This window comes from Dermacentor variabilis, chromosome 4 (genome assembly GCF_050947875.1).
Source record: "Dermacentor variabilis isolate Ectoservices chromosome 4, ASM5094787v1, whole genome shotgun sequence".
Classification (NCBI taxonomy): domain Eukaryota; kingdom Metazoa; phylum Arthropoda; class Arachnida; order Ixodida; family Ixodidae; genus Dermacentor; species Dermacentor variabilis.
In genome coordinates, this window is record NC_134571.1 from 229,949,239 (window position 1) to 229,974,144 (window position 24,906).

A 24,906-nucleotide genomic window follows, 5' to 3' on the forward strand; every position below is an offset into this window, starting at 1 on the left:
TCAGGCCTATATTAGAATATGCATGCGTTAACTGGGATCCGTACACTAAAAACCTCACAGAAGAAATAGAATGCATCCAGAAGCAAGCAGCACGCTTCGTAACATTATAATTTTACTATCAGAGGATCTGGAATACGGGAAGGGTTGGGTTGGAAAGCTCTTTCTTCATGCAGGAAAACCTTAAGATTGAAATTCCTTTATAATATATATAAAAGTAAAACTGGTATCGACAAAACACTGTTCATCAAGGAGCCGCATTACGTTTCATCTAGGAGAGACCACGCTAACAAAATTAGAGCTTATCAGTGCCGTACCAATGTGTTTAAGTATTCATTTTTTCCTAACACGATTAACGATTGGGATGAGCTCCCTAATGAAGTGATGGCAGCTTCTAGTTTTTAAAATGCTATTATAGAGCCATATTCTTTGATTGTTCTGTTATTCATCTCTGCACATAGGCTACTTTTCTTTCTTAGTTATTTTGTTACTTTGTTTTGTACTTTGTTAGTTTGTCTTCCGCTTTTGCGAATTTCAGTGCTTAAACAATGTTATATTTACTGATGTATTTTTTTTATGTTGGTGAATATGTTTCCATTGTGACCACCTGTATTTTAACCCCCCTACAATAATGCCGTACAGGCGATGTAGGTATACCGAATAAAAAAATAAAAGGAAAATTAGCTGTAATTCTATTAAAAGGGAACAAAAGTCACGCTAATGCTGGCTTCAAGTAATGGAGAGGGATTGTAACGAATCATCTTTGACACTGTGTCGTTGGCTGGAGAAGTTGCCTGTGTACAGTCAATGACTAATTTTACGAATGCCCAATTTTCGGGACATCCCCGATAATTCGGACGGCTTCGCGGCACCACCATATGCCCCATAGAGTCAATGTATAGAAACGTCTGAAATTTTGGACGCAAGAGCCCTCTGCCGTCCGATTTTCCGGACGTTTTGCCGTGACCGCAGGTCCGAAATGGCATTAATCAAAGCCACCGCCACCACCATTTTGATTATCCCACCACCTCGAACCGGCGCGCTCGCATGCACTGCTGGCAGCCATAGCCACCACTGCAACAACGCTAGGCCTAGCTGCTTCAACGTTTGCTATTAAGCTTCTTGCCGTTTGGTGCTATAGTTTTCATTGAAAGAATTCGCCACTGTCAGAAATGGCACTGACTCCGCCTTTGTAATTGTTGTGATTGGCTTCGAAGCTGGAAAAGCAAGGTGCGTTGTATAATGCCAGTCCCTGAAAGTCAGCTTCGTCTCAATACAGAGATATTCAGCTCTAAGCAGACATAAAAGCTGCCAGGTATGCATTGGTAGTGACAGGGCATGAAAGCCTGGTGACCTTGGGGCTCTTCTTTGAGCCCACAGTACTTTGCTCATGCCTTCCTCACAGCAGTGGCCCCTCACAATCCTTTTGCAGCGAGGAGGTGATGCTTTGCGGCATTTCGCAGCTTGTAATGGTGGCAGTGAAACCTTTGGTGTGTACTCCACAGAGGTGTGACCATTCCCAAGGACAGGAACCGCATACATTTTGCGATAGAACAGTCAGGCATAATGTTCAGAATACTCAGCAAAATTACGGTTCAGCTGATCAAGATACTTTGAATAGCAAAGCATCCGGTGAACGAGGCTTCAATAATCGAATGCGGTATGCTCAGAGACAACAGAAAATCAAGCTATGTTAGTCGCAATATTTTGTACTAACTGTGAAAACGGAGCAAGCCTTCAGTTCAGTAACCAGAAGAAGTCACATCGACAGCACCCTGTTGCTTGGAGAATAGCCACTGCAAACCCCGATGAGGAACAGGGCCACGGTTAGCCCATCTTTGTGCATTGAGTGCAGCGACCTGGATTGCACCCGGTCAGTCACTCATCGCGAAACAGGCAGAGGCCAATCATGTTGACAATGAGGCCGGCAACACACAGGAGGAGCCTTGGCTCGTCGATGATCTCGGGCTTGTAGAAGCGCCTGAGGCTCTCCACGAGGATGGAGAAGCACAGGGCCACCAGGAACACGGCGTTCACCAGCGCTCCCAGAACTTCGGCACGGGCCCAGCCAAACGTGTTTTTAGACCACTTCTTGGGAGACACCTGCAAGAGGAAGCAAAGGCCCCACATACAATTTTCATTGGCAGCCTTGAAGTGAAGCTGTTACGTCTCTACAGCTGTGGTTGGCTGCGACGATTTACCAACTCAAGGAAACGGGTACATGGTAGTTCAGGCATAGGAGCCAGCACTGGCGAGGTGTTCATTCTGTGAGGCGTGCTCGTGCCAAAAGCGCCAGTGCCTTCACACGCCGTCTGTCACATTACGAGCACTGGTGTGCCTAATTAGTGTACTCGCAGGCCTCCAGAGCTTTTTTTCGGACTTGCCTGTGGCAATTTGAGCCCCTTGGGGGCAGTGAAAGGCTTGCATTCATTTTGTCAAATTGCCCTATTTTTCATGCATCTTCGCAGCCCCTAGGGAGTCTGAAATATCTGATGTCGACTGTACAACTGTCCAAGAAGATGCTTCGTAAGGTCCGTGGGGTGAACGCGCGGTGAAAGGAGGGCGAGAAAGGACCGATGCATGAATGAACGGGAAGGGAAGCATGCCGCCGCTTCTTCGAAGGAGCCTGAGCTAAAAAAAAAAAAATAAAGTACTGGCTAATGTCGAGATGCAGGTGTCCCTCATCCAGACCAAAATAAGATCTTTAAAGCAGTGAAACGCAACACTGAGGCGTGCGCGGGCTGAAACTATGTCAGGACCAGTGAGGTTGACTATCCAGATGCTGAAAGAGAATCTCACTTGTGACAAAGTTTGGGCCTCATATTGATGAGCTTGCTATCACTTGATAAAAATAGCTCATATAAGAAAATATTTGCTTCTGTATGCACCTTTTTTTTTGTATTTGAAAATGTTTGACTTGATTTGCAATAAGCTTTACCATATTTTTCGAAGGTATGTCATTTGCTGTGCATTTTACTAAGTCCTCCCTTCTATTTTCTTTTTGAATAAAATAAATATTACTTCTTGCTATTCAAACTTGACTAAGTCATTATTTTTTTAAATTTTTTCACATGCTTACTAGATGGTGACAGCATCGGGCGACATGGTGTCATCCCGTCTTGACATAAAACAAAATTCTGTGTTACTTGGAGAATTTTGCAAAGGCACTCAGGAAATTTGGAAATGTCAGTTTGGTAGACACCTTGCTTTAGCATTTCATGAGGGACGCAGTGTCATCAAAGTGGACAATATACCCATGTAGTCTGCTTTGGGTGCCCCTTAAAGGATGCCAGGTGTTCAAACTTAAATCTGGAATGCCTCATAATGCAGGGTGTTGAACTGGGCAATTTCATTTTAATTTGTTTCGGCTTCCTGTTGCACGTGTATCATCTGGTATTGCCTTGTTCCCGAGCTATGTGTGCACACTTTTTGCAAACAGGGGACATAGGCTCAGAGGACAGAATTGCTGGCATATAAAGGAAAGCATTCAGTTCAGCGTCTCTTATGAATGCACAGTTAGTTCATGTGATGAAAGACAGGACAGCACCAAAATTGCTGCAGTTGTTCTGTGACATACCCTCTGACTGAAGCCACATTTCCTTGCTGCTCCAGTGACTTGATTATAACTTCATCATTAAGGCTGCCAATGAAAATTGTATGTGGGGCCTTTGCTTCCTCTCGCAGATGTCTCCCAAGAAGTGGTCTAAAAACACGTTTGGCTGGGCCCGTGCCGAAGTTCTGGGAGCGCTGGTGAACGCCGTGTTCCTGGTGGCCCTGTGCTTCTCCATCCTCGTGGAGAGCCTCAAGCGCTTCTACAAGCCCGAGATCATCGACGAGCCAAAGCTTATCCTTTATGTCGGCATTGCCGGCCTCATTGTCAACATGATTGGCCTCTGCCTGTTTCGTGGTGAGTGACTGACCGGGTACAATCCAGGTCGTTGCACTCAATGCACAAAGATAGGCTAACCGTGGCCCTGTTCCTCATCGGGGTTTGCAATGGCTATTCTCCAAGCAACAGGGTGCTGTCGATGTGACTTCTTCTGGTTACTGAACTGGAGGCTTGCTCCGTTTTCACAGTTAGTACAAAATATTGCGACTAACATAGCTTGATTTTCTGTTGTCTCTGAGCATACCGCATTCGATTATTGAAGCCTCGTTCACCGGATGCTTTGCTATTCAAAGTATCTTGATCAGCTGAACCGTAATTTTGCTGAGTATTCTGAACATTATGCCTGACTGTTCTATCGCAAAATATATGCGGTTCCTGTCCTTGGGAATAGTCACACCTCTGTGGAGTACACACCAAAGGTTTCACTGCCACCATTACAAGCTGCGAAATGCCGCAAAGCATCACCTCCTCGCTGCAAAAAGATTGTGAGGGGCCACTGCTGTGAGGAAGGCATGAGCAAAGTACTGTGGGCTCAAAGAAGAGCCACAAGGTCACCAGGCTTTCATGCCCTGTCACTACCAATGCATACCTGGCAGCTTTTATGTCTACTTGGAGCTGAAGGGAGTTAGACTTATTAAAATAGGTTCCATAGTTTCGCTGGCTTTGCATACGGCAGCAGTCATTAGCATTTCTTTACTGTTGAGAGATTGGCACCAGAAAGATGCGCACATAGAAAGGGGGCAAATATGAGCTGAACAATGTTTTTTTATTCAGTTTGCCCTAACGGCATCACATAGGGAGAAAACAATAATACATGGTCAGTTGTTGAAGATAACTACATAGTGGCAATATATATATGTGATAAAAGGTAGTTAGTCTAGGAAACACTGTTGTTCAAAATAAAAAGGCGGTACATGAATGATGCAAACATAGCAATACAAGCTCTGATAAAAGGTCCAGATAACATAAAAATGAGGAGCAAGAGTTAAAATGCCCAAATTACCTGTTAAAGGGCGCTGTAGTTCACAGGTACAAAGCGCTAAACACACTAAAATGAAGAGAGGTGGGATGAGTGGAGCTTTTGCGCGGGAGGAGTGGATGAGGAAGAAAGACAAGAGTGCGCAACGGTGCGCGGCGGGTGGCATGCGAGGAGAGTGTGCACTGTGGTTCGGAATTGTATGGATCGGCAGAACGATCAAGGGACGGCAACGACCTGTTCCAGAAGCGATTGAGATGGCTACCGGCCTATCTCGATTGCAAAGCTGGGCAGCCCATGCGCGAGCGGCCGACGGTCAGCACTGGTGGCTGTGCCTGCAGTCCCGCCTGAGAGCCACTGCTGAAACCGAGCAGGGCTGCAATTCGCGTGGCTGCCAGCAGTGCTTCCGGCCCTGTTACGCTGGCAGGAACCCGCAGAGCTCGCTGCCAATGGACCTGTCATGCTCCTCAAGCCCAGAGCGGCGAGCGTCTTTTTCGCCCTCTTTCCCCATGCCTGCGCGTGGCAGCTCCACTATACAACACATCTGCGCTCCTTCGGAGTACCATAAGGACACTGGCTTGGTACTGCGTGTGGAAACCAACAAATTGTGGTCTAGGTTGAGAGTTGGATCTGAAAGAGGCCGCGTTAAGAGAATGGGTGGAGGTGGAGCCTGCGAGACTGCGCGACGAAAGAATAGAGGAGTGCAATGCAGCGAAAGGACATGGCCCTGCAGCAGAAACATCTAGAGCAAGAGCAGAAAGTTCAGAAAGTCCTCAGACTTAAGCTCAATCTTCAGGAGAGTGGCGTTAACACACAGGCTTCTGAGGCCGCCGCGCAGGCTAACTCAAGTGCGCCCATGACAACAACCATTACGGCCGTTACAGAAAGAAGTGTCACACATGGCCAAAAAACTGGATGATCTAGAAAATCGGAGCCGCCGCAATAACGTTGTCATCTTTGGTCTAAAGGAAGACAATGATGAAACTAATACATCCTTGGCAAAACATGTCACGGAGAGCATATTTAAAGAAAAGCTCGGGGTAGAGGTGCGATCACTCGAACGCATTCATCGCATTGGTAGAAAGATTAAGAACAAAGAACGACCAGTAATACTACGCTTGTATGACTTCTCTGAAAAAGCTGCCGTCCTTCGTAACTGTTTCAAACTGGAAACCAATACCATATCTATTTCTGAGGATTTTTCCCCAGCTGTTCGGGAAGTGCGAAAAAAATTGTGGCAGTCGTCGAAGGTTGATCGCGCGAAAGGTGAAAAGGTGAGCCTTCGGTTTGATAAAATGAAGATTGGCAACAGCTGGTACGCGTGGGACTGCGAGAAAAACAGAAGAACTGTGATTAAGCATGCACACGTTGACGATGACGCTGCTCCGCCCGGAACTGATAAATGACCGCAAAACACAAGCCCCTTGACACTGTTGTGCCTTAATGCACGTAGCATTGTGAACAAAAGAGAAAAATTAGAAGAAATTGTCTTGTTGTACTCTCCTGACATCATGGTAATTACCGAAACCTGGCTGCACCCCGACATTCATGACTCTGAAGTAGCTCCAGTGGCTTATAGCCTCCTTCGCACAGACCGTGACGGTCGCGGTGGGGGCGTAGCCCTAGTAATAAAAAATAGCGTTATATTTCAAGAACACGAGGGCATACCTGGTCATGAAAGCATCTGGTGTACCGTTAACGCGTGCGGAATGTCTGTTCTGATAGGTGGTGTGTACAGGCGTCCTAACGCTTCCGTCGAATACATGATGCAATTGCACGATTTCCTCCACACCAAGGTAAATGCCAGAACCAAGCTGATATTAACCGGCGATTTCAATCTGGCAGGGATAGACTGGGATAACCTAACGTTTCGGGCTAGGGAAAAGGAAAGCTGTGACCAACTGCTGAAAATAATGTTTAGCTTCTCATTATCGCAGCTAGTTAACCATCCAACAAGGCAGCAGGGAGGCGTCGCATCAGTGCTAGACCTGGCATTTGTCTCGAGCACTATCAAACCAGAAATTAGCATAGAAGATGGTATTTCTGATCACAAAATGATTTTGTTGACCTTTTCTGGGCTGACGTCACAGGCGGGTCACCAAGATCATCCTTACACTGATTTTAAAGATTATAGAAGAGCAGATGACGTCAGCATCATAGATTATTTAGAAACTGTGCTTGAGGATTTCACACTACTGCCTTCATATTGCCACGTGCGTTTATTTCAGCTTCTAGCGACGCGAGGTACGCAGCTCGCGTCGCTGCGACGCGACCGGCGTCGCTGCGCCGCAGGCGGCGTCGCTTGACGCGTTTCGATCATGCACGCGAAACGTATAAATGCGGGACCACCGCCTGCGCTGGCTCAGTCCGACGAACGCCCCAGACGCGCTTGCTGCTTTCGCCGTCACCGCGTTATTCACTTGATTTCGGGCACAAGTTCGCCCATTAAACTCTCTTTAAGTCTACCGCCGACGCAGTGTCCCTTTCTGTCTGCCTGCGTGCCAGGTAGATCACAGTCACCTACGTGACATTTTGGTGGAGGTGCTTATGCTTCGGACACCCCCTCAAAGCCGTGACACCAGCCCAAGTGCATCTGGAGCCGGCGACGCGGAAGACAGCTCCAGAGAAGACAAAAAGGAGGAAAACCGGAGCAGCCGCCGACTACAAGGACTGCCGGCTGAATTGGGACCACTACCTGCCCCTGGTCGCCGTGTGAACCACCGCTCGACGTCACCAATGCAAGCCGCCACCACACCTGCGCCGCTCGTCGTCCAACAGCCGCGAGTACCTCCGCTTTTTAGCGGCTCCACTTGCGAAGATGTGCAAGATTGGCTGGAACGTTACGAAAGAGTTGCAACCTTCAACAAGTGGTCTGACGAAGACAAACTTCGGAACGTCTTCTTCTCTCTCGAAGACTCTGCTAGAACCTGGTACGAGAACCAAGAGCTGTTCCTGACAACGTGGGAGGCTTTCAAAAGGCACTTATCTGCAACTTTCGCAAGTATTCTACGCAAAGAACGAGCTGAGGCCTTGCTTCAAACTCGTCAGCAGCATCCAAACGAATCCGTAACCGTCTTTGCGGAAGAAATGCAAAAGCTCTTCCGCCATGCGGACGCCAACATGACTGAAGACAAGAAGCTTCAGTACCTTATGAGAGCCGTCAAGGAGCAACTTTTCGTCGCTCTCATTCGCAACCCGCCGAGGACCGTCGCCGAATGGATTAGCGAAGCGGCCACTATCGAGAAGACGCTCGAGCTTCGCGCAAAGCAATACGACCGCAACTTACGCGCTCCTCCGTCAGACTGCGACGACTCCCGAAGTGCCTCCGCAGTGGCCCTTCGAGATACCATCCGTGCCATCGTGCGCGACGAGCTGCGCAAGTTGCTACCGGGTGCGCAACCTCTGCAAATATCCTCGCTCGCCGACGTTGTAAGGGACGAGGTCCAGCAAGCGCTGGGCACACTCGATCCTACCGAGACGGCACCAGCCCTATCGCCACCTTCCCCGGAGCCACGCGTTTCAACTTACGCCGCCGCTCTGCAAAGCCAAGCGAGGCCAACCAGCTGGCGGCGAGAAACGTACGCGCCACCTCAACGCAGCCAAGCCTACCCGCCACCGCCGCGCCCGCAGCAGGCCGCCCGCTCAAACACGTTCCGGCAAATCACCACGAGGAAGACTGACATCTGGAGAACCCCAGATCGACGACCGCTTTGTTTTCACTGTGGTGAAGCCGGCCACCTCCTACGAGAGTGCCCCTACCGTCAGATGGGCCTCCGCGGGTACAACATCGACGCACCGCGACCCCTTCCTGGCCAACGGCCTCGAGAAATCGAAGCCTATCTTCGAGCGACCGAAGATGCCGCCCCACGTCGCTTCAGGTCCCCATCACCCTACCCACGCCGTTCGTCTTCGCCGTACCAAGGGTACGCGAGGGAGAGGTCACCGAGCCCTCGTAGGGGAAACTAAAGCCAGCGGCGTCAGGAGGTGACGCCGCTCTCGAGCGAAGACCGAAAAACCCTCCTACAACCACGACGCATTCCGCCGCCTCGACGCATTCCGACGCCTCGTTGCATTCCGACAACACGACGCGACCCGACGCAGCGACGCCACAAAACACGAAGCCGCGACCCGACACCACAAATTCGATGACGCGTCTGAAGGCCACAACAGCCCCTTGCAACGAGGCTTCCACCCGACGCAGCCGCGACAGTGCGAAGCGACAGACCGCACAGTCGGTGACCGATCGACATCGAACGCGAACACCAAGTGCCGACTTACAAGTTACCGTAGATGGACATCCGGTGGTTGCACTCGTCGACACCGGGGCCGACTACTCCGTCGTTGGTGGACGATTTTTGTCACAACTAAAGAAGGTCAAAACCGCATGGGAAGGTCCTCAAATACGCACAGCAGGAGGCCACCTCATAACCCCGACGGGACGATGCACTGCGCGAGTGGCTGTTCACGGTCACACCTACCCTGTGAACTTCATCATCCTACAGCGCTGCTCTCGCGACGTAATCCTCGGGATGGACTTCCTGAACGAAAACGGTGCGGTGATCGACCTGCAGACGAAAACCATAACACTGACGACAAAACGGTCAGAAAGAATGCAAAGCAATCATTATCATCGCGCCGCGTTCACCATCCTCGACGATCAAGTGAGCCTCCCGCCAAATGCTGGCGTCATGGCACTCGTTGAAACAGACGCGTCCTCAAGCGGCGATGCGATTGTCGAAGCGAACTTGCAGCTGCTTCTGGATCGCCAAATTTGCGTCGCACGCGGTGTCGTCCACCTGCGTGAAGGCAGAGCGGCTGTGCTAATAACCAATTACAGCACCAAACACAAGCACCTCAACAGGGGTACGACGGTCGCTTTCTTGGAAGAGTTCGCCGAAATAAGCGACGCATTAGCGCTCTCCGAGTCGTCCCATGAAGCGTCGTCGACTGTGGCTGATGAGGTGAACTTCGACATTAACCCCGCCCTGCCTCAACAAAAGCAAGAACAGCTACGTCGCCTTCTTCTGCGATATTCCGAATGTTTTTCTAAGTCGTCGAGGATCCGGCAAACGCACATAGCGAAGCATCGCATTATAACCGATGAATCGACTCGTCCCGTCCACCGAAGTCCCTACCGCGTTTCAGCGCGAGAACGTGAAACAATCAAGACACAAGTTGAAGAAATGCTTCGCGACGACGTCATTCAGCCGTCCAAGAGCCCGTGGTCTTCACCCGTGGTGCTTGTAAAGAAGAAAGACGGTACCCTACGATTTTGCGTCGATTATAGGCGTCTCAACAGCGTCACGAAAAAAGACGTCTACCCCCTTCCGAGAATCGACGACACGTTAGATCGACTGTGCGGTGCCAAGTATTTTTCGTCCATGGACCTCCGGAGCGGCTACTGGCAGATTGAGATCGATGAGAGGGACCGTGAGAAGACTGCCTTCATCACGCCGGACGGTCTTTACGAATTTAAAGTCATGCCATTCGGACTATGCTCAGCGCCGGCGACATTTCAGCGTGTCATGGACACCGTGTTGTCTGGGCTGAAATGGCAGATATGCCTCGTATATCTCGACGACGTAGTCGTTTTCGCATCCACCTTCGACGAGCACGTTAATAGGCTGGAGACCGTGCTCGAGGCAATTAGGGTGTCGGGACTCACTCTGAAACCAGAGAAATGTCGTTTCGCCTACGAAGAGCTCCTGTTCCTCGGTCACGTAGTTAATCGCGAAGGCGTGCGTCCGGACCCCAAAAAGACGGCAGCCATCGAAAGTTTCCCGATACCCAGTGAAAAGAAAGCTGTCCGTAGATTTTTGGGGCTCTGTGCGTATTACAGGCGTTTTGTCCGAGATTTCTCTCGAATCGCAGAGCCTCTCACTCGCCTTACAAAAGCCGACGCGCAGTTCACATGGAAGAAGCCCCAAGAAGACGCTTTTCGCGAACTTCAACGACGCTTGCAGTCACCGCCAGTACTCGGCCATTTCGACGAGAGCGCTGCCACCGAGATCCACACGGATGCAAGCGGCATAGGACTCGGTGCTGTGTTGATTCAAAAGAAGAACGGCCTGGAGCGAGCCATCGCCTACGCGAGCAGATCACTGTCGAAAGCCGAATTGAACTATTCGACGACCGAAAAGGAATGCCTCGCTGTCGTTTGGGCGGTCACAAAATTTCGGCCGTATCTTTACGGGAAGCACTTCAAGGTCGTCAGTGACCACCACGCTCTGTGCTGGCTCGCTAACCTGAAAGACCCGTCAGGTCGCCTCGCTCGTTGGAGCCTGCGACTACAGGAGTTCGACGTCACCATCGTGTATAAGTCAGGCCGAAAGCACACTGACGCCGACTGCCTTTCAAGAGCCCCTGTTGAATCCGCCCCGACCTGCGACGATGACGACGATGCCTTCCTTGGGCCCATAAGCTCTAACACCTTCGCACAAGATCAACGTGCCGATCCTGATTTACGCTGTGTGGTTCAATATCTCGAAGGGAAGACCGATTCAGTGCCAAAAGTATTCAGACGCGCGCTTTCATCGCTATGCCTGCGCGACAATGTGCTTGTGAAAAAGAACTTCACGCCGTACAAAGCGGCATATCTACTCGTCGTGCCGGTCAAGCTAAGGCAAGAGATTTTAGAAGCGTCTCACGATGAGCCGACAGCAGGGCATCTGGGATTCACTCGAACTCTCAGAAGAATTCAAGAAAAATACTACTGGCCGGGCCTGAACGCAGACGTCGCACGCTACGTGAAAACCTGCCGAGATTGCCAACGTCGGAAAACACCGCCTACAAGGCCAGCCGGCCTCCTGCAACCAATCGCGCCACCATGGAAACCATTCCAGCAGATAGGCATGGATCTGCTTGGCCCCTTCCCTACATCCACTTGCGGGAACAGGTGGATAGTGGTAGCAACGGACTATCTTACGCGCTATGCCGAGACAGCAGCGTTAGCATCGGGAAATGCAATCGAGGTCGCCAGATTCTTCATAAAGAACATCGTTCTCCGTCATGGTGCACCCGAGGTCCTTATTACGGACAGAGGTACGGCATTCACAGCTGAACTTACGCAACAGATTCTGCACTTGAGCCACACGAGCCATCGGCGCACTACAGCGTACCACCCGCAGACAAACGGCCTTACGGAGCGTTTAAATAAAACCCTCGCCGACATGCTCGCCATGTATGTCGACGTCGGGCACAAGACTTGGGACGAAGTCCTTCCATACGTGACGTTCGCCTACAACACCGCGCCACAGGAGACAACGCAGATGACGCCATTCGAGCTTGTCTTCGGTCGCCAAGTCGCCACAATGCTTGATGCGATGTTGCCTCACGTTGAAGACGACAACATCCATGCAGACGTTGCCGGCTTCCTTCAACGTGCCGAGGAAGCTCGTCAGCTAGCCCGAATGCGTATTAAAGAGCAGCAAAACGTCGACGCCCGACTATACAACCTACGACGACGAGTCCAAGAGTACGCACTTGGTGACCGCGTTATGGTGTGGACACCAATTCGTCGCCGCGGGCTCAGTGAAAAGCTCCTGCGCCGTTACTTCGGGCCCTACAAGATAACTCGACGACTTGGACCGCTGGTGTACGAGGTTGTGCCCGATGGAGTGACGCAGTCACAGCGACGTCGCGCACGACCTGAGATGGTGCACGTCGCGCGCCTCAAGAAGTTTTTTGAGCGTTAGCGGACTAACAGACATTCTTTTTTTTTCGTTATCCTTTGTATTTGCATGCTTACAGGTTTCTTGTTTTCTTTAGCATCGGGGCGATGCTTTTTCACGGGGGGGTAATGCCACGTGCGTTTATTTCAGCTTCTAGCGACGCGAGGTACGCAGCTCGCGTCGCTGCGACGCGACCGGCGTCGCTGCGCCGCAGGCGGCGTCGCTTGACGCGTTTCGATCATGCACGCGAAACGTATAAATGCGGGACCACCGCCTGCGCTGGCTCAGTCCGACGAACGCCCCAGACGCGCTTGCTGCTTTCGCCGTCACCGCGTTATTCACTTGATTTCGGGCACAAGTTCGCCCATTAAACTCTCTTTAAGTCTACCGCCGACGCAGTGTCCCTTTCTGTCTGCCTGCGTGCCAGGTAGATCACAGTCACCTACGTGACAATATGATGTTAACGGATTGTGGGAGAAATTTAAGGGTGCCATAAAACATTGTGAAGAAAATTTTATCCCCACAATACGTAAACGAACAAATAGAAAAACACCCTGGATTACCCGCAGTATCATCCACTTGAAAAGAAAATTGCGAAGGATGCGCAGGAAAAAACATAACCCAGTGGAAATCGCGCATCTTTCGGCTACGTTGAAGTTTGAATTAAAAAAGGCGAGAGATAACTTTTTCTCGAATACTCTGACGAACTTCATGCACAGTCAGCCGCACAAATTCTGGCGCTATCTGTCAAAACCTGAAAACCCAATAGTACAAATTGAAATCGCTGGTGTTCCTACCCATGATGCACACACCATTGCTAACGCTTTTAATGCCCATTTTCAATCCGTGTTCACACGCTCTCCCCGTCTAAGTGATGTTTCGTTTGCATCTGATTCAGCGATGCCTGACGTAGTTATAGCTGAGCCAGGCATACTGAACCTGCTCTTGAACATTGACACAAAGAAAACGCCCGGCCCCGATATATTTCCAATACGTTTCTAAAAAGATTTGCTGCCCAACTGGCTCCGTTCTTACACAGGATTTTTACGGCGTCTCTTCAAGCAGCTGCATTACCTTCAGACTGGCTCGTCGCAAAAGTAATCCCGATTCACAAAGGTGGCAATAGGTTGCACATAGACACATACCGACCAATTTCTTTAACAAGCTGTTGTTGCAAATTAATGGAGCACATTATTAACAAATCCATTATTAGTTACTTGGAAAACAATAACCTGATATACCCTAAACAGCATGGCTTCAGGAAGGGCCTTTCTACAGTGACACAGCTATTGGAAATTTCGCATGACTTTGCAGAGATAATTAATTCCGGATTACAAGGAGACGCCATATTCGTCGATTTCTCCAAAGCCTTCGATCGCGTGCCTCACTGTGAACTGATCGAAAAACTTAAACTTATTGGAATTGCATCTAACACTGTTGCATGGATAGCATCTTACCTCGCACACAGATCACAATATGTATCAGTAAACAATAATGAGTCGGAGAGCCTTGAAGTCTTTTCCGGTGTGCCACAGGGGTCCGTGCTGGGGCCATTGCTCTTCCTTGTGTATGTCAACGACATCCCATCATGTGTTGAGCCTAACGTAACCGTACGCCTTTTTGCAGACGATTGTGTTGTCTACACAACTGTTCGGTCTGTGGATGATCAAATTAAGCTAAACACCTCACTAAACAGCATTGCCAACTGGTGTGATAGGTGGGGAATGAAGTTCAACATCAGTAAAACAACATGCATCACTTTTACACATAAAAAGGTACCTAACATGTTCACTTACAACATAAGAGGTACGGCTATAATAAGATCAGATACTGTAAAATATTTGGGTGTGACATTCTCGAGCTCGCTCAAATGGGACACTCATATTGATATCACATGTGCAAAGGCATTTAAGCAGCTCAATTTCTTACGTCGGAAATTGGCAACAGCACCATCCGATGTCAAATTAACTGTGTATAAAACCCTCGTTCAGCCAATACTTGAGTATGCCAGCATTGTATGGTCCCCGCAGCAGTCTTACCTCATTGATAAACTTGATAGAATACAGCGCATGGCACTCCGTTTCATTTATTCCAGATACTCTCCGTACGACAGCGTCACTGCTTTACGTGAACAAGCACATATCCCGACTCTAATATCAGGACGGCGAATCGCTGCCTTGAAGTTTCTTTTCCTTCTTTATCACGGGCACATAAATATTGATAAAACAAAGTACATTAGGCCACCCTTCCAACATTCGGAAAGAACAAATCACCGTAAGTGCATCAGACAGTTTTCTGCGCGTTGCAACACATTTAAATATTCATTTTTTCCATCTGCAATTGAAGCCTGGAACCGCCTGCCGGAACCAATTGCACATGTTGACTCCATCGAAGTATTTGCAACCAAGATACGTGCACTTTTTTTATGATTAGGTCTGTTTCCGATTATGTACTGCTTTCCTACAACGTTGCGTTGCGCAACTGTGTTTTGGCCGTTTCCCACCACATCTGAATTGTTCGTAGCTCTTACCACTTCCCTGTATTATGTGCCTAGTACTAATTGCTTTGGTCTGTCGTTTTGTTTGCGTGTTATATCTTTGAATTGTAATAATTGGCGTGTTTCATTGCTTTCTTCTGTTTTGAGCAACAATGTTTCGTTGTTTTGATTGTGACCCACTCCTGTATGAGCCTGTAAATGGCTTACAGTATTGCTAAATAAATAAATAAATAAATTTGTAGTCCACACCAACTGATCCCACCATTTAACGAATCCAGAGATGACCTAAGTGCATGTGTGCAACGTTTTGAACATGTCACAACGTGCCAGGAATGGCCGTGAGAGAAATGGGCGCTCTTACTGAGCCTTTGCATGGCCAGAGAAGCACTACCGGTCATCGGTCGTCTTGATCCGCACGCTGCCCTAGACTCCGACTAACTCAAGACGGCACACCTGCAACGGTTTTGGTACACTGCGGAGGGATACCATGAAAAGTTTCGCCATGCTAGTCCTGAAGACAATGAGACTGCTATGTAGTATGCTGCCAGACTGGCCGGCTATTTTCATCACTGGGTCAAATTGCGAAAGGTGGAGAATAGTTATGATAGCCTTAGGGACGTGATTATTACCGAACAATTCGTCAAGGGCTGCTCTTTGGCACTACGGGTGTTCTTGAAGGAGAGGAGCTGCCGAACGCTGAAGGACTGCTCCCAGAATACGGGCAGCTTCATCGAAGCCCAGATGTTGCAAAACCTGAACAGAGGAGGGAAGTACCTAGACAACAGTAGCATCCACATCAAAGACGAAGTTGGGCAAGAAGATGGCTCGAGGTGACGAGCGTTGTTTCCTGTGCGACAAAGTGGGACACAGGGCGGCGGACTGCTTGTTGCGGACAAAAAGAAGTTTCCCCGCACATGGGCAGACGGGGGTCCCAAGATGGGTCACAATGGCGATATTTGGCCAACCTGTAATGTGGACAGGAGGAAAGCCTCCTGCATGGTGTTGTAGGACAAATCAGAGGATGAGCCAACAAAGAATGGTTCCCTCGTTCTCAAAGATGGCGAAAGAATACTGGTGGTTGTCAGTGCAACATTCAGTTGGCATGTTTCAACAGCTAACCAAATTGGGGACATGCCTGTGGCAAAAAGGTTCCTGGGAAACTGTCCCGTTAGAGTGCTGCATGACACTGAATGCAACACCACTGTGGTGCTGCAGTCATTGGTGCCCAAGAAAAATTTTACTGTGGCCTACAGCCCAGTAGTCCTATTGGACAGCACGATGCGTTATCTAGCATAGGCTAACGTCTTCCTGGATATGCTGTTTTTCGTGGGGGAGGTTCCAGCAAAGTGCATGCGGGACCCTATTTATGACGTTGTACTTGGAAATATGAAAAGAACAGTCTCACTGGACGACGTGAAACGGGTGCAAAGCCATACAACACAGATTGACTGGAACGACCACGTAAAGTTGGAGTTAACGTCCTATGACAGACACAGAGGGATATGCACTTCCCATTGCCCCCATATAAAAAACCCCTCAGGAGAAGCCATGCTCAATGACAAAAGAATGTGATAAAGCACATTCGCTGCAGAAGAGACACTGTGAGATAAAGACTTCAAATCGAAAACTCGGGCCTCCAAAAGCGGCAGCTACCGTATTTACACGATTGTAAGTCGACCTCCCCATATTGTGTGACAGGGAAAAAAGAAAAAGAAAAAAAGAGCATACATACCCAAGGGCGCACTTGATAACGAAAATTTATTAGTAGCTGACATGATCACTAGACTACTCATGTTCACTAGTGCTGTCATCGTCATTGTTGCTACAGTCCCACAGCACGTCGTCGTCCCGCGAAATTCCACATTTAGCAAACGAGCGCACCACGACGTCTTGTGGAACAGCAGCCCACGCCGAATGCACCCAACCACACGCAGCCATCAGGGAGGCTCTTTTGACACGTCTGGTTGGCGTAATTTCGCGGTCTTCTGCCGCCAGCCACTCGTACTCACGGCGGAGCAGGTCCTTAAAAGGCGAAGATCCAGGCTTGTTTCATGACCATGTCGCACTTCACTGGCAGGGACCGATCGAACATTTCAGCGACGCACGCCGCAAGCTTAGCCTACAGCTCTGGAAAGCATCCAGACTTCGGCACGTCGGAAATTCCTCACTTGCCGTCACAGGTGAAAATTTCGCTTTGCTGCAGTCGCCACTCTCACACCACCCGTTCAGAAACATGGAACTTGTGGCCCGCTGCGCAGCGATTTGTTTCTTCGGCATAAAGGATGGCAGCCCTCTTGAACACTGCTGTGAACGAGTGCCGAATGATTAGTGGGCCTGGAGCACTCATGACGACTGAGGAAGCATAGAAGTAGCACGTAGCCGGCAGTCAAGTGGAACGGGTCAAACCAATGCCTTTCGTCAAGAAAGCTAAGCGCAACAGGCAAAGAGAAACCCGCGAGCGGTGTCTGCTCTTCCATGAACTACCGATGCTCCCCGCAAGCGCCGCCGTTCTGAGGGTGCCGCCGCGAATGGAACAGCGGCGCTTCCATCAACTATCGACGCCCTCTCATGATTGTTGTGTGCACTGTAAAACTCCCAAAAACGTTGAAAAACTCTTCCGAAAAGTGAACAAACACACGGGATAGCAAAAAGCTATGGGTGGGGCCATAGAGCAAACATAAAGTTGTAACTACGTTGTAGCTCCTGTTGGTCTCACTTTTTTGGCGGTGCCATGTTTTGGTTTCGATTGAAGTCGACCCCCCACTTCAGATTTTCAAACTTAAAAAAAAAGTGGTCGACTTACAATTGTGTAACTACGGCAATGTTTCCCGGAACGAGAGCGTTCAACAAAACACCATCGTTACCGAAGACATTTTCCACCGTCCGCTGAACCAGACACAATTCTGGCAAACCGTCGATGTCGCCCAGTGGCCGGACAGGCTACAACCAACGAGTTCAGCTGGAAGGAAGACTCTATACTCATTTTTCAGAGACAAAATGACCTATAGACAACCCATGCGGATTTAGACGAGCAATGTGTTTTGCAGGCAGCAGCATAGTCATGCCGACCAGCCTTACTACAAGAGCTGAGCACGCCTCCACCCAGTCTCTTATACAAGCGGGAAATTACTCCCGCGAGAGGCACCATATTCTACGATTGAGAGAGAATGTCTTGCGGTAGTATGGGCCATTCAGAAATATCATGTGATTCTCTACGGATTACCATTCATTTTGCAAAGCGACTACCAAACCCTAAGTTACATTCAATCAGCTAAGCACATTAACCATCATGTACATTATCATGTACTGTAGGAGCTTACGCCTTATGGAGTATGATTTTAATGTGACCTATATAGCAGGCTCGGAAAATGTAGCTGCTGACTATACGAGTCATGCGACACAACTTGTCTTAAGTTATGGATGCTGATACGCTGATGAGCCTCTAGATTTCCTGTTTGGTGTTAGCAGGATTGAAGTGGCAAACGTGTCTTGTTTACTTGGATGACGTCGTTGTCTTCGCCGGAAATTTTGACTGTCACCTTAGGCGGCTTGCGACAGTATTACGGGCCGTCAAGTCATCGGGGCTCACTCTGAAGCCGGAAAAGTGCCCTGACCCGCAGAAGACAGCTGCCATCGCAAAGTTCCCGCAGCCAATCGACAAGAACGCAGTGCATAGATTCCTTGGTACACGTGCCTACTATAGGCGCTTTGTCAAGGACTTTTCATGCATCGCAGAGCTGCTAAGACATCTCACCCAATGTGATGTCGAGTTCAAGTGGGAAATGCCACAGGACGATGCATGCAGTCGCTGCCGGTACTTGCACGCTTTGACGAGGACGCCGATACTGAAATCCACACTGACGCCAGTAGCCTAGGCCTTGGTGCCTTCCTAGTCTAAAGGAAAGACGAACTTGTACAAGTGATATCTTATGCTAGCCGGTCACTGTCAAAAGTGGAAGGCAATTATTCTATGACTGAAAAGGAATGCCTCGCCATCATTTGGACTACAGCAAAATTCCGCCCTTACCACTCAAAGTCGTCAGCAACAATCATGCATTGTGTTGGCTATCTAACTTAAAGGACTCTTCAGGACAAGGACAACAGAAAGGCACATCTGACAAACACAGCGCTAAATTTCAACAACAGATTTATTTCCCGTTCTCATCACGATATATGCACCCTCAAACCGTCATACAGCATGTGTAAAATTTCGGTAAAAAATGAACAAACAAATATAAACTGGGAACCACACGTAAGCAGTTTCTTGACTCACATATTCACACACATGTTGTTGAAATTTGTTGTTGAAAGTTAGCGCTGTGTGTGTCAGATGTGCCTTTCTGTTGTCCTTGTTCAGCTTACGCTACAACAAAATAAGATACAGTCGAACCCGACTATATCGAAGCTGTTTACATCGAATTATGCCATATATCGAACAATTTCTGGACATGGTATAGTTACAATGAGTATATATAGCAAAAATTACGCATACATCGAACAAAACTAGTAGCGACTCCCGATATATCGAACGTCAAGCGGCGGAAAGTGCTCCCGGAAGTTGGCTTTCCCTCGCGGTGACGGGAAAACCCGGCGGCGCGGCCCCATCCAACCGCTCTCCCTACGTGACCGCGCTACCTCGGAGCCGCCGACGCCCCCCTACAAAAGATGATCCTGGCCCGCCCGCCCGCAGCGCTTGCTCAGACAGCCAATCAGAAGCTCTTGTGCCCTCGTCGTGCAAGATGGCATAAGTGCGAGTTTTCTCGCTGCTTATCTGATTCATTGTGGGCGCCTTCTCCCGCAGTGTTGCCGTGATGAAGCCGCAGAATTCGCCTTTCGTTGTGAAGCTCGAAATCATAAACCAGGTCGAACGCGGTGACAAGTAGGATGTCCCCGCAACGTACAAGATTCCGAGGTGCACTCTCGGCACGATCTTGAAGGGGGAAATTAGGGCTAAAGCGGCCTAACTCGCGACCCGGTGCCCGTAGTGCCCGTGGCGCCCGAGGCGTACGCACGGCCGTGTGCGAGTGGTTCATCCAAAATAGCTTCAGCCGTACCGACTTCCGCGTGCTCGGTGATGACTGTAAATTCTGATTAATGCGACGAAGCCGTTGTCGTTGTTGCCGAAGTTTGGAGCGAGCTGTCAGAATTTCCGGAAGCTGTTGACGAATCAATGGTGGACGAGTTTGTGAGCGCAAATGATGGTGTCGCGACCACGGGAGAGCCCGGAAACGAAGGCTACATTGCCGACATCGTGCCGAGCACAAGTGAAAATGGGCACTACGAGGAAAGTAACGACCGTCTTTGGCCCACATCCTTCGAAGTGATTGGTGCGCTCGCACTAGTCCGGCGCTTCTGCGCAAATGCGGAATGTTGCGGCCTCAGCTGCTCCGACTCCTTAGACAACGTGGGGAAGTGCGTGCCTCGCACGCAGCGAAATTGCCCAAGCAGAAGAAAATGCAGGACTATTTCGTGCGAAACTAAGCTAGTTTCATCAATAAAGTGATTTTATAAATGGTATGTGCTTTTATGACATCCAATTATTTAGCAGGCTTATATCGAATTATGCTCTATATCGAACTGATAGGCGCTTTTTTGCGAGTTCGATATAGCCGGGTTCGACTGTATGCCGTACCAACAAGCCCCTATAGCTGTCCTCATTGCCTTCAGTATGGCTGGCGTGGTGGAGCCTCAGACTGCAAGAATATGACGTCATAGTAATCTACATGTCTGGACGAAAAGACTCTGATGCCGACTGCTTATTACACACCTCCATCGATCCCCCGCCACAAGACGACGAGGACAACACCACCTTCCTTGGAATAATAAGCACAGAAGACTTCACTAAACAGCAACGGGCAGGATCAGAGGTAAAAGGCCTTGTTGAGTATTTGGAAGGGAACCCCGACGTTGTCCCTAGGGCATTTAAACGCGAAGTGTCTTCGTTCACGCTACAAAACAACCTGCTCGTGAAGAACTTCTCACCAGTCCACGCCAACTACCTTGTTGTTCCGTCAGTGCTCCGTCCAGAAATACTGCACGCCCTACATGACGATCCAACCGCTGGGCACTTCGGATTCTCCCGGACGCTGTCGAGGATACAGGCAAAGTATTACTGGCCTCGTCTGACCGCTGACGTCGTCCGTTACGTCAAGACAGACATGCCGAGACTGTCAACGACGCAAGACACCACCGACAAGGCCAGCAGGATTACTACCTCCTTGCCGACGATTTCAGCAGATTGAGATGGATTTGTTGGGACCGTTTCCAACGTCAACATCCGGAAATAAGTGGATCGTCGTGGCAACGGCCTATCTTACCCGCTTCGCTGAAACTAAAGCTCTGCTGAAAGGCAGCACAGCCGAAGTGGCGAAATTTTTCGTCAAAAAACATCCTGCTGCGACATGGTGCCCCAGAAGTACTCATCACCGACAGAGGAACGGCCTTTACAACAGAGCTCACCCAAGTCATTCTGCAATACAGCCAGACAAGCCACAGGAGGACAACTGTCTACCAGCCACAGACGTATGGTCTCATGGGGCGCTTGAATAAGACCCTCGCCGACATGCTAGCAATGTATGTCGACGTTGAACACAAGATTTGGGAGGCCGTTCTGCCATACGTAACCTTCGCTTACAACACGGCGGTGAATACCTGCCAACCCTCCCGATTCGCCCGGGAGACTCCCGGTTTTTTACTGAACTTTCCGATTGTACGATCACTGTCTTATATCACCTGAAAAGTAATCTCCGTTCGTGCAATAATGGGTTTTGCGAAACCGGCACTGTGGAATATACAGCCACATCGTAATCACCACACCACACCACATCACCAACACGGCTGCGCTATCACCATCGTTATCGACTAAGCAGCCGACTACGGTGCCTAGTAAGCCAGCCAAAGCCAGAGCCATTGTAGCTCTTGCATTTCATGCATGCCTTCCTCCATGGTGCATTTTGTTGCTGCTGCTTGTTTGTATAATTAGTGTTGGCTAGGCTGTCTATGTGCAGTGCACTGTGTAAAGTTAGAATCTGTGGGGATGCGTGACTCTCACGCGTCCCCTGATATCTTGTTTTCCCGTATAGCTCCCGTCTGCTGCAATGCGGCTTCGCCACGTGGCCTGGGGCCCGCGGCGGTCGGTGCGGTTGAAGTGCAGTGCGAGAGATGGCGCGAGTGTTGCGCTACCAACGCCGCCTCACGGCGGGGTTACTTCGGCGTTAAAAGGAGAAGTCTCTTCCTCTTTGGCTGCGGGTCGGCGAACACCGCGGACGTCCCGCGCGTGCACCGATCCATGCTTCTGCGAGACCGTCTCGCGTGGCCTCCTTTGAACGTGCCACCGTTCGCGTGACCATACGCGCGAACGACCAGCAGTTGGGATCCAGCATGGGGCGAATGTATTCGCTCGCTATCCAGTCGCGGTGAGTCGGACTTCCTAGACATGTCGCGCGCCCATAGGCATGTTTTGTGGATGGCAACTCGGCTAGCAGGCATTGACTATGAAAAGTGCAATAAATGCCCTCGTGATTGTTTGCACTACTATGTTGTCGTTCCTTTGTCCCAAAAGCACGGGTGTGACAACCCCACATCTGGCTGCCCAACCTGGACCTCTTGGGGCATCGTGCGATAGTTTTAACAGTTTTGCTTTGCTCGAGACCTCTGTTTGAACCGAAGCGTAGGGCTAGCGTGGATTTTGATCGCTAGTGTTGGCAGCGTGCTTTCTTGAGCGCGGCAACGGTGGCTATAGTTTGTTGGAACTTGTTAACATGCTAAGTCTTTTCGCAAGTGTTTTTTTAATGACATTCGTCGGGTAGAGAGCCACGTGGTCTACATCCTGGGAAAGCGAGGCTTAGCGCCTGCGGAGCATTGGCAAGCCTGAAGCGAGTGAGTACGGAAGCGTCATGGGTGGTCCGAATTTGTTATGTAAATAGCTTCTTCTATCTATCCCTTTGACTTGGATAAAGTCGCGGCTCTGGGAGCCGGGTGGCCGCGGGTCACGGGTGCCCTTACGGGCTGCCTGGTATTGTGGCCTGGCACCTGGCGCTCTGACACTGTCTGGGACGGTGGGCGCCATCAACTTGGATGCTGTGAACACTGAGCGGAGTAGGACAACCTAACAGAGCTGACGTCTCCTCGTGGCTGCCTGTTTTGCGCCCATGTTGGGTGTTGTTTTTGGATGCCGGTTGTTGTCAGGGTAGCGACGTTTTGGGCCTAAGGCTTTACAAAGCTGCCTGTTGCACGTGGAGAGACACAACCTGGTGGACCGTGGCGTTGAGGTGTTGCGCTTTGCTTCCCTCATTCTAGTTAGCCTCGCCCAAATTGAAATTACTCGTTCGACTCATGGGAGCAAGCTTCGTTCACGTGAACTTAGCATCTGAGTAGCTGCCCAATCTTTTGCTAGCTGAGTTGAACATCGTACCACGTGGGCGATGCGCATGCAGAATTCATCTCCATTGCACTACTTTAGTGTTTGCCGAGTGCGTTGAGTACGCAGCATAAGTGGAGTCACCCCTGGTTTGCTGTCACCTGCACATCGTCTGCACTGCTGCCCCGGATTACGATCGAGCCACCCCGGACAATGGTGATACTGGGGCAGGTTCGGCGCAGCAACTTCGGCGGCCGCCTGTATCCAGCTTGCAACCCTCGGCAGCGTAGACAAGAGCCGGCGGTCACCAACAGCTACGGCGGCTCTTGCCAGCAGGGCGCGTCGGCGCGAGCGACGCTTGCTCGTACCGGCTACTGCGTCGCCGTCTCCGGAGTCCCAGCCTGGAATCATGCCGTCGAGTCTGCACAGCTGCTGCTGTGACCGGTAGCCGGCGGTGTACCCAAGGATGATGTCGGCTGGCAGGTTATGGACAGCGTGTGAACATTTCCTCGGCACAGCCAACGTTGCATGTACTACCTTGTTTGCGAAGCATGCGTTGATGTTAGACCGTGTGACATGTTTCGCCGGAATATGTAGTCATTTAAGGTTGGGAGATGTGGGGATGCGTGGCTCTCACGCGTCCCCTGATATCTTGTTTTCCCGCATAGCTCCCGTCTCCTGCAATGCGGCTTCGCCGCAGGGCCTGGTGCCTGCGGCGGTTGTTGTGGATGAAGCGCAGTGCGAGAGATGGTGCGAGTGTTGCGCTGCTAATGCCGCCTACTGGCGGGGTTACTTGGGCGCGAAAAGGAGAGAGCTCTTCCTCTTTGGTTGTGGGTCGGCGAACGTCTCGCGTGTGCACCGATCTATGCTTCTGCGAAACTGTCTCACGTGGCCTCCTTCCAACGCGCCACCGTTTGCGTGACCGTACACGCGAACGACCAGGCGTTGGGATCCAGCATGGGGCGAACATATTCGCTCGCTATCCGGTCGCGGTGAGTCGGACTTCCTAGATTTGTTGCGCGCCCATCGGCATGTTTTGTAGATAGCAACTCGGCTAGCAAGCATTGATCTATGAAAGGTGCAATAAATGCCCTTGTGATTGTTTGCACTACTGTGTTGTCGTTCCTTTGTCCCAAGAGCACGGATGTGAGAACCCCACAAATCCTCGTGTTCTTGATGCCATGGCACTATCAAAGCCCAAGAAAAGGTATTTGCAAAAGTTCTTGCGATCTTATACTTCTGAATTTCCGTGCTTTTGGCATCAAGAAAAGGAAAACATTTTGCATATTGTACAATGTGTGGATGCGGCGTCAGCATGTCTTGCGGTGTCAAAGGCGACTTGAAACTGCGTGTTTGCACGGCGTAGCATCAAAGCTATGTTTGCACCGTTGAGCAACAAGGCAACATAGTGAACTTTCTCCGGAGCAAGTGTGACGACAGTGTTATACGTGTGGAGTGCCTGTTTATGGGATTTCTCGTCCAAACACAACCTACCCCTTAATGTCAGTGACTACGTTG

The 24,906-nt window shown here is 50.0% G+C and overlaps 1 protein-coding gene across 10 annotated transcripts in view; it reads left to right on the top strand.

Moving 5' to 3' along the window:
* LOC142580170 (proton-coupled zinc antiporter SLC30A1-like) overlaps positions 1-24,906 on the top strand; it is a 203,967-nt gene that overhangs the window by 29,244 nt on the left and 149,817 nt on the right. For all 10 annotated transcript variants that reach the window (XM_075691040.1, XM_075691034.1, XM_075691035.1 and 7 more), the window contains one exon: positions 3,682-3,904. In XM_075691040.1, the coding sequence (XP_075547155.1) occupies positions 3,682-3,904 (223 nt within the window). The remainder of the gene's footprint in view (positions 1-3,681; positions 3,905-24,906) is intronic.